The sequence below is a fragment of the Stegostoma tigrinum genome, chromosome 1 (assembly GCF_030684315.1).
Source record: "Stegostoma tigrinum isolate sSteTig4 chromosome 1, sSteTig4.hap1, whole genome shotgun sequence".
Taxonomy (NCBI): domain Eukaryota; kingdom Metazoa; phylum Chordata; class Chondrichthyes; order Orectolobiformes; family Stegostomatidae; genus Stegostoma; species Stegostoma tigrinum.
Window position 1 is genome coordinate 77,266,702 of NC_081354.1, and position 9,970 is coordinate 77,276,671.

Here is a 9,970-nt window from a genome sequence, read left to right on the forward strand (position 1 = left end):
CCAACAACAGAATGTTTAAATGCCATTTCCACCAATCATCGGTCAACATTTCTATCACCATCCGCCATTCATAGCCGTGCCTTTTCTACATTCAGCCAATGGTGGAACGGGGAATGATTAATATCAACGAATCAGCCTCTATATTAAGGGCCAATCACACCACACCATTTTGGGCGGACTTTTCGAACAGATCAATCAAATTCGGCCTTTTAAACGGGAACAATTCGAGTCGGCGGCGACTCGAATGTCCATCCGCCCCACCCAAATAAACAAAACCGCTATTTAACTTAATATGGAAATATTAATAACCGTCTAAACACCTAAACTCCTGCACTTGCAAGAAATTATGACCATGAGCGTGGAGATCTTTAGTAAATCAGAGGGAGTGGAAAAGAAGGAAGGAACTTCTTCGTCATTTTACACAAACACGAAAAATCCTCCGCTGCGGTGATGTCATCGCGGCCAGTAAATATTCAAGATTGAACAGAGAGAAGGAGAGAGGGAATCGGAGCGAAAGGATAGAGAGAGAGAATACACGGAGAGGGATAGGAAGGAAGCGGGAAAGACAATAGGGGGCCAGAGAGTGTGGATGATCCGTGACAGCCGCATTCACTTCTCTGGTCCCGGATTGTAATCGAATCCAAGAGTTGTATCAACCGATAAAACCGTGAGTTCAAATAGGACCGAGTCTGGCTGTTTACACTCAGGGGCGGGCGGCCTCCGGCTGTTTACACTCGGGGGGGGAGACAACGAATAAGGGTTCGGAAGACGGGCGAATTGTAAAGCGACCTTAATGGCTGGTATCATTTGGCTGAGAGAAGACTATTTCTGGGCTCTGTGGCCTAGTTGATTACTGAATAACTACTCTATTGAAAGAAAAGTGGTGTTAATTTTTGTGTTTTTAATCATTCTTTTCTACCACCGCTTGGTGTCGTTCAAAAAGGCACTGTTAGTTTGAATACTATTTAAGTATTCTGTTCACTTCTTTGTCTTTAAAGATGAAAGACTTGGCCTGTTATGAACACAACAATGAAGCCCACAAACTATTGAAACAAATAAATCAATACTTGGAGCAAGAATCCAAATTTCTACCAAAGGCCAGTGGACTCCTTGCAATTGAAGCCTCTTTAGAGGTAGGTAGTATTTAGATTTGGAAGTGATCATTAGTATTTATTTACTCACCCTATGAGTTCTTTTAAACTTAATTTAGCCTGCCTCAAAGTAGATGAGAAAATATTTTGCCTATAAATATTAAGTCTAAGGTGCTTACCTGTGTTTTATGAGTTGGTGGTATTTTGTTTTGCCATGATTTCCTGTGAAGGGAGTGGGTGATGTATCTTTACAAATCCAATATTTCTGAGCAAGCTGATTTTTTTTTTCCCCCCTCCATTTAGACCATAAGACATAGGAGTGGAAGTAAGGCCTTTTGGCCCATCGAGTCCACTCTGCCATTTAAATCATGGCTGATGGGCATTTCAATTCCACTTCCCTGTACTGTCCCTGTAGCCCTTGATTCCTTGTGAGGTCAAGAATTTGTCAATCTCTGCCTCGAAGGCATCTAACGTCCCCGCCTCCACTGCACTCCGTGGCAATGAATTCCACAAGCCCACCACTCTGGCTGAAGAAATGTCATCTCATTTCTGTTTTAAATTTACCCCCTCTAATTCTAAGGCTGTGCCCACTGGTCCTAGTCTCCCTGCAGAACGGAAACAACTTCCCAGCGTCCACCCCTTCTAAACCATACATTATCTTGTAAGTTTCTATTGGATCTCCCCTCAACCTTCTAAACTCTAATGAGTACAATCCCAGGATCCTTAACCATTCATCATATGTTAAACCTACCATTCCAGGGATCAATTGTGTGAATCTCTGCTGGACACGCTGCAGGAATAGTATGTCCTTCCTGAGGTGTGGGGTCCAAAATTGGACACAGTATTCTAAATGGGGCCTAACTAGAGCTTTATAAAGTCTCAGAAGCACATCGCTGCTTTTATATTCTAACCCTCTTGAGATAAGCGACAACATTACGTTTGCTTTCTTAATCACGGACTCTACCTGCAAGTTAACCTTTAGAGAATCCTGGACCAACACTCCCAGATCCCTTTGTACTTCTGTTTTATGAATTTTCTCACCATTTAGAAAATAGCCCATGCCTGTATTCTTTTTTCCAAAAGTGCAAAACCTCACATTTTACTCACATTGAATTTCATCAGCCATTTCCTGGACCACTCCTAAACTGTCTAAATCTTCCTGCAGCCTCCCCACCTCCTCAGTACTACCTGCCAGCCCACCTATCTTCGTATCATCGGCAAACTTCGCCAGAATGACCCCAGTCCCTTCATCCATTTGGACTATAATACCAATTTACAACTTAAAAACAAAAGCCAGGTTTGGTGAAAGATTAGAGATAACACGGTGTGAAGCTGGATGAACACAGCAGGCCAAACAGCATCACAGGAACAGGAAAGCTTGACGTTTCGGGTCAGAAGAAGGGTCCCAACCCGAAATGTCCAGCTTTCCTGTTATTGTGATGCTGCTTGGCCTGCGGTGTTCATCCAGCTTCACACCATGTTATCTCAGATTCCCCAGCATCGGCAGTTCCTACTATCTCTTGGTGAAAGATTAAATGTGTTTTTCATAAATAGAAAATGTTAATTGTTCAGTGCTTCACTATTACATTCAACTTGGCTTCTCTTTGGCTTTTTTCTGTTGCTTTGTATAATATCAAATCTTGAAGTCCATTTATACTCAACAGTAATTGCTTTATTAGCAAAAATAATGTATTTTATCACTTGAGTGCTGCATTTAATCCCATTCAACTCTACTTAAAAGTAACACCGAAATTTTAAATTTCAATTTTCATCGATCTGATTTTCTGTTTGAATGGCATAGGACAGAATTGAAAACAATTTCACGTTCTGATTTGCAGAGTGATGATTGTATCTCTCCAAAGTTAAGAGATGCCAAAGTGGAAGATCTCCGGAGTTTGACCAGATTCTTCGGCTGCAGTACTGAAACTTTTGTTTTAGCGGTTAACCTACTGGACAGATTTTTGTCGTTGATGAAGGTTAGAATAATAAGCAATTTCTGCAGTGTTTGCACTGTTTTAATGCATATGCATGGGTTAACTGGCATACAATAATACCCCAAAATTTTTATTGTGCTCTTTTATTTTAGAAAGTTACTTAAACTCACTTGTCCACTGTGCTACTTTTATAGGTGCGACCAAAACATCTGCCTTGCCTTGGATTAAGTGTCTTCCATTTAGCAGCTAAAACCATTGAGGAAGAATGTAATATCCCTTCTGTCCATGACCTCCTCCGCATTAGCCATTGCAAGTTTACGGTGTCTGACCTCAAGCGGATGGAAAAGATTGTCTATGAGAAACTGAATGGGGAATTTAAGGCTGTCACTGCCTTGCATTTTTTACATTTGTATCATGCCCTGGCGCACTGCCATGTCACCAGTGGGTAGGTATTTGAGCATTCCTTATAGGAAGACTGTATAATACACTTTAGGTAAACTTATTTTTCTTTCCCAAATGCTCATCTTGCTTTTTCTTTTATTTATATGTTGTCAAAGTCCCTCCTTTTGTTCTGAAAGCTTAGTTTTCCTCTATCCATATGTCTGTCAAAATCTTTGGTGCCCTTTTAAGGCCACAAAAAAGGAGCCAGAGTAGACCATTTGGTCCACCAACAATAGGATTGTGGCTGATCCAACATTCTTCACATCCACTTTCCCTATAAACCTCTTTTTTTTTTCTCTCTGTCCCCCTGCTCATCAACCTATCTATCTCAGCCTTAAAGGAATCTGGCCCCACAGCTCTGTGTGGCAAGGCCTCCCAACACACACTTTTTTTTTTCTGAGAGAAGAAATTCCTCCATCTCAATTTTTAATTGGTGCCTGTTATTTCAGAAACTATGCCATCTGGTCCTAGGCTGTCCCATGAGGGGAAGCATCCTCTTGGTGTATACCCTGTCAAGCTCCCTGATAATCACATTCAATACAATCACATTTACCTCCAAATTCCAATGGGTAGAATCCTAACCTTTGCACGTGAGGCAATCCCTTCATACTGGGGATCATCCTACAGAACCTTCTCCGAACTAACTCCAGTCAAATAATTCCACTCAATTAATTTAGGGGACCAAAACTGCTTATAATGCTCCAGATGTGGTCTCACGAGTGCTTTGTACAGTTACAGCAAGATTTTCTATAAAGTTTCCTCTGTTAGGGGAAAAACTTCTTGTTTACTATGCAACGATACATTCAATCCTAAGATTCTTCTTTGGATTAATATATGTTAACTTCTCATTAACTTATTTCCCTTAGGAAAGAATTTCTGATTCTTGACAGGCTGGAAGCACAGCTGAAAGCCTGCAGCTGCCGATTTGTCTTTTCCAGAGCTAAAGTAAGTTTGATTGCATTTTTGTCTGTTATAACAACGAAGTGTGGGCCTTGTTCTGAGCTGATTTAAATTACTTCTGTTTATGTTGTGGCATGAACTTCAGTGTGAAATTTTTTTCTGCTTTTACAGCCATCTGTATTGGCCTTGTCCCTTCTGACTCTTGAAGTTGAAAACTTGAAATCCAGTGACTTGTTTGAAATTATACTGCGTGTTCAAAAACATTCCAAAGTAGGTATAAGGGAAGCTGTTGCTTTTTTATTTCAAGAACTCTATTTTTGTTCACTCTGAGCATGTTTTCTACGTTTTTTTTTAAAGCACTACCATTTTGGTTTGCTGTATGCTACCTTAGTGGAAGGAACTAAGCAAGGAGATAAGCACTCCACTGTAGCCACTGCTCTGAGATGGAGTAGCTTGGGCATGTTCTCTGCAACATCAGAAAGTATTTGAAGAAATGCTAACTTACAATGCATTTTTGATCCACTATGATGCCAAGAAGCAAGTGGGAAAATGCAATCTTCCCACACAATTGAATTTGTAGATTTCATTGTGACAATCAAAATAAGATGATTCAAGGTTTTGATGGCATTTCGTAGTTCTAGATAGTTGACTATGTCTTAAGGAAAATTGAACCACAATGTGCTTAAGTATAAACAGTGGCTTTCATGTATCACACATCCTTAACAAAAAAAAAATCACATTTTACTTGCACCTAGCTATCTCAGTTGATCCTGTTCCAGTCAATTTTGAGAAAATATGTATAAGCTATGTATTGAACCACATTTCCTTGATCATTTGAACCCAATTACGTTGTATAGTTTAATCAGAGCAGATTCTGGAGTACACTTCAATTTGTTTAGGAGGCATAAACTTCTGTGTGCTGCGTTTTTTTTTAAGCGTGTAAACCAATGGTTCTGCTTTGGAAGTTAATCAGTATTTCCAATAAAATACACTCATTTTGTAGTAGTAGTAGTAGTAATAATAATATTCATTTTTTTTAGATTAGCCATTATGACTTGGCATACTGGCGTGAATTGGTGTCCAAATGCCTGGCTGACTACTCTTCACCTGAATGCTGCAAACCTGATAACAAGAAACTAGTGTGGATTGTTTCAAGACGTACAGCCCGTCATTTACAGAATAGTTATTACAGTGTTCCTGAATTGCCAACTATCCCAGAAACTGGCTGCTTCAGTGAAACTGAAAGGTAAGTTACTGTGGTTTCTTAGTATTGAAAGTTTTTCTTTGTATTAAAACATTTTCTTTTAGGAAGATAATAACGCACAGTATTGGCTTTTATTTGGATTTTTAAAATTTAGCTTTTTTCTTTTAAAGTGAGGATTCGTGTGAAGAAATGAGTTGTGGTGAAGATGGTCTGAGCAGCTCTCCACAGAGTCTCTCGGATGGTGAATTCTTCTCTCATGATCTCTTGCACCAGTCGAAGTGGCAAAATTTCTGTTTTCGCACTCAGTCTCCAAATGTATTATAGATCTGTGACTCATCTTTGCACATGTTGTTATTGTTGTTCACTTGGCTCGGATTTGAGGGTTTTTTTAAGTGAAGTTTTCTTTTTAAAATCCATTTATAAGCTAAGTAGGGATTGAATTGCAACAAAGTTTCTAAAGTTCCGTTGTAGATTACCTACATCAGTTCAGAGGTCTTGCAGCCTCATCCCCTCATTCTTATTATTTGGCATCATTGTCCCTAGTAACTTTATATTGTGCTAATGAAAAGTTACTCTGTCTTCAGCTCAGTGAGGTGATGTCCTTCAATTCCACTTGGACAATAATCACTCATTGCTGATGTAAAACTGATTCTGTCCACTCTTCTGCTTGTTGGAGGCAATTCTATTGGCATGGAATTTTATTTGCAAAATATGGTAAAATAAATATCACAACATCATTTTAAGCTTATTTTAGAATATCTAAATACATATTTTCTTATGATTCTAAAACTAAAAGCACTGACTTAAATTCCTTCAACACATTCATGCACAGTTTGACTAGATAACCTACAGGGCTGTTCTGACTTTACTGTTATCTGATTTATAAAAATCAAATGGTTGAGAGAGACTCTGTAAAATGCAGCAATTATGGTAAAGCTAGTCAAGTGTCCTGCAAGCTAACAAAAAATTCTACTTGTGACTGTGTTTAAAGTAAACATTGCATGCTATCCATGTCCATTGACAGAGACATGAAAAATAAATTGTGTTGTGCATGCTAAAGGAGCACAGGTATTTGGATCTGCCAGATGGCAGTGCAGCATCAATAAATTGATAACTTACAAACTCTGATAAAGTAAGGCAAATCTGAAAGGAGTATTGCAGATGTTTGATCATATAACTCTTTAAAATGATTACAGATAACCATGTCTTTTTATTAAAAATCGTAAGTATTTCAAGACTGACTTTAAACTGTATCTGGAAATTAAATCCTTTACTAAACATTTATTGGTTGTAAAATGTCAAATTAGGATATTAGTGAGTGGGTGAAGTGTGAACTAAAATTGAATGTTATTATTGGACATTTCCATCACTTTAAATTGCTAACCCATATCTACTGTAATGGGATAGTATAGCTTCTTTTAAAAAAGGGACAAAAACTCATTTTTGCCTTTTAAAATTGTTTGAGTTATCAAATCATTTCAAGTTAGAATGTTATGGGATCATTTTATGTTGTTGCTTTACAGATTCCATTTTATAGAACCAATTATTTTGAGTGAAGTAACATCAAATTTAAGCGTGTACTGAAATTCTACAGTGTTGTCGGATTTTTTTTTTCTGATGGAAGATTTAAACTCTTCACCAATTGTACCTCCTGCACATCAAAGCTTGCTGTCTGCATCTGTCACTAATACATGGTTTGTGAAAAGTGCAGATGTGGTAGATAGAATGCCAATAACAACTCTTCATGCTTGTCACTCCAACTGCTTGGAGAATGTTTGGGTTAGGCATACATGTTGCTTATAGTAAAATACAAGTTTTATTTTAAAAAGGACAAAAGTGCCAACTGGAGGAAATGTACTTTTTAAAATTGTAAATATTACAGCTATTTGAGATGGTACTTTTGTTAAAACTGTTGTACTTTTTTTTAGAAACTAACAATTACCTCAAACTGAGCCGTTGGAATAGTAACTTGGTTTTTGTACAATGTATTGGCCACTTCATGTGCCAACCAGATATTTTTGAGAATTTTACTTTGTTATTACAATGTACTATTGATTTTGTTTGATCAATGAACAGGCTTTTTTTTTGTTTCAGATATGAAGTAAGAGTTGTTGCACATAACCTCTCTGTGCAGCAGTGATGTATGCAAGAGAAATCCTAGTTTACAAACCAATGTATATAATAATGTAACCTAAACGTACAAGAAAGAAGTGCACTTATTTTCCCCTTATTCAGGTATGAAAGCAACCAATGCACTTATGAAAAGTGTTGTATGTAGCACTGTCTGGTTCTGTAGCATTGTGTACAAATTCCCTGTAGATATTAACTTATTGTATCTTTCCAATTTATTTATATATATATATATATATAGTAAAAATATATCAACCTGAAACTCCTACCAACAAGGGATGAGTAAATAAAGACTCTTTTGAAATCTGTTTTATTTTGTTCAGAAGTTCTAGATTATACTTGACTGCCACAGTGCATATGTAAATCTAATGAACCTCATTGTCTCTGGATTTTTGATCAACAAAAGAAACAACATGACCTTAAACTTTAGATGATGCTGCCTTCATTAGTTTTAAGAAGAAAATCCCACAACTTAATGACTGATGGTCTGTCTTTTTCCCAGTCTTAAATGGGAGGTCCCCTAAATTTTTTTTAAAGCTATGTTTCCCCTACCTGGAGATATGCACACCCTGTCAAATTACCTCAGAATGTTTGTATCTGTTTCAGAGATTTACCTTTTTACCTTTTTTTTTTTGAAGTTTGTAGAATGAAAAGGCAAAGATTCCTGTTGGCTAATCAATCCTTCTGTGCCAACATGTTTGCCTCTACACCATGAGCACTTACCTTATGTGGTAACCTTGATGTGTGATACCATGTTGAAAGTCTTTTGGAAGTACACCAAATAGCTTAAATACTAGCCATTATTTTCTGTCCAAACTTTTATCCTATTTTCACTTCAGCCAAATCTGCCTTCATATCTTTGTATTGCATGTGTTTGAGTTTGGGATACTAGCCTTAAGTCTACTTTGCTTACACTCACATGCACTGGGCGCATGGAGCAGAACAATTTGAGATGATGGAATCTCACGTGAGTCATACGTGCTTAGGTCTGAAAGCATCAAAAGCTGGGATGTGGGCTCAGAACCAGCAGTGATTCACCTCCATGAGTTCCACGCGGTGGTAACCAATTAAGTTAATTACAATTACTGTCTTAGACCTTTGTAAAGTCTTCCTCAAAGTGCTGAAACAAGGCCCACTGGGATTTGAATCAGTTTTATTATCAGGTACTTAAATAAGTACAATGAAAAGTTTTTATAAGTTGCCAATTACAGCATCATCTTAGGTACAGAGTACTTGGGTACAATCCTTAGTTACAGTTAATTGCCAATCATCATTTTGATAGCCAAGGCACAGTAAGATGCTCCAGTTGGAGCTCCTCTGCTTGTCAGTTCCTTTTGCTTTCTTTTTCCCCTCTTTGCAGCAGCTTTTCTTCCCATCCCCCTGCAACATTGTAAACAATTACCCTACCTGGAGAATGGGGGCAAGACAAAGTCACAACGAGAGCCTGGGCAGGAGTGGACCACACAGGCTGAGCTGCAGAGTGGCAGCAGAGCTGGTGGGCCGAGTTCCAGAGCAGAGAGTGGACCAAGTCTCAGCCAAAGCACAGAGCAGCAGCAGAACGAGCACACGCCAAGTCCCAGAACTGCAACAGAGAAAGTCCTGGACAGAGACCCGTTCATGGAGGCAGGGTGGCCTCGTGTTCTGAAGCCCGATGGGACTATAAGGACTTTAACTTAAGTATTTTACAGACACTTTTTATTCTCGTCTGGACTTTTAAGCTCTGTATTCCTAAGCTAATATATTTTTTCACTATTTCCATTCTGTGAAACAACATTTAAAGTATCTGTACCTAGGTATCTTGTACCAAAGATGACGGCAAGAGGTGCCATTACAAACTTTTCACTGCACATGTCTATAAAGGCTATTAAATTAAATGGCAGCATAAGAGGGTCAGCTGATATTTACTGCTACAGATATCTTGTGTGAATTTGCTAGCATCTCCCATGAACAGGACATTTTCGATAAGTAAACAGATATTTTTCCTTTAATGTATCCACCACCGCATATCCTCAATTAAAAATCTAACTTTTCTTCCTGTTATAATTACTCTGCCAGATCAGTTACTAATCTTTCCCACTGGTGAGCACAAATAGGATAAAAATTCCCTAAAGGCAGAATTTTCTTTAGGGGAATTAGTAAAGCCCCAGAGGCTAGGTTATACTGCTGGCATGGATTAAATTTTTTTTAAATTGTTTTAAAATGAGGATTGTTTATAAATGTGCAATTTTCAAGTAAAATGAAAGTTGGATTTCTAGTGGATGAATCAATAA

At 38.1% G+C, this 9,970-nt stretch overlaps 1 protein-coding gene across 1 annotated transcript; it reads left to right on the forward strand.

Annotated features, from left to right (window-relative positions):
* Positions 1-461: 461 nt before the first annotated feature.
* ccng2 (cyclin G2) lies at positions 462-9,743 on the forward strand. The gene is made up of 8 exons (XM_048546728.2): positions 462-667; positions 999-1,133; positions 2,930-3,067; positions 3,220-3,470; positions 4,333-4,411; positions 4,538-4,636; positions 5,407-5,612; positions 5,741-9,743. Exons 2-8 carry the CDS (start codon positions 999-1,001, stop codon positions 5,892-5,894), a joined length of 1,062 nt encoding a protein of 353 aa, XP_048402685.1. The 5' UTR covers positions 462-667; the 3' UTR covers positions 5,895-9,743.
* Positions 9,744-9,970: the final 227 nt, after the last annotated feature.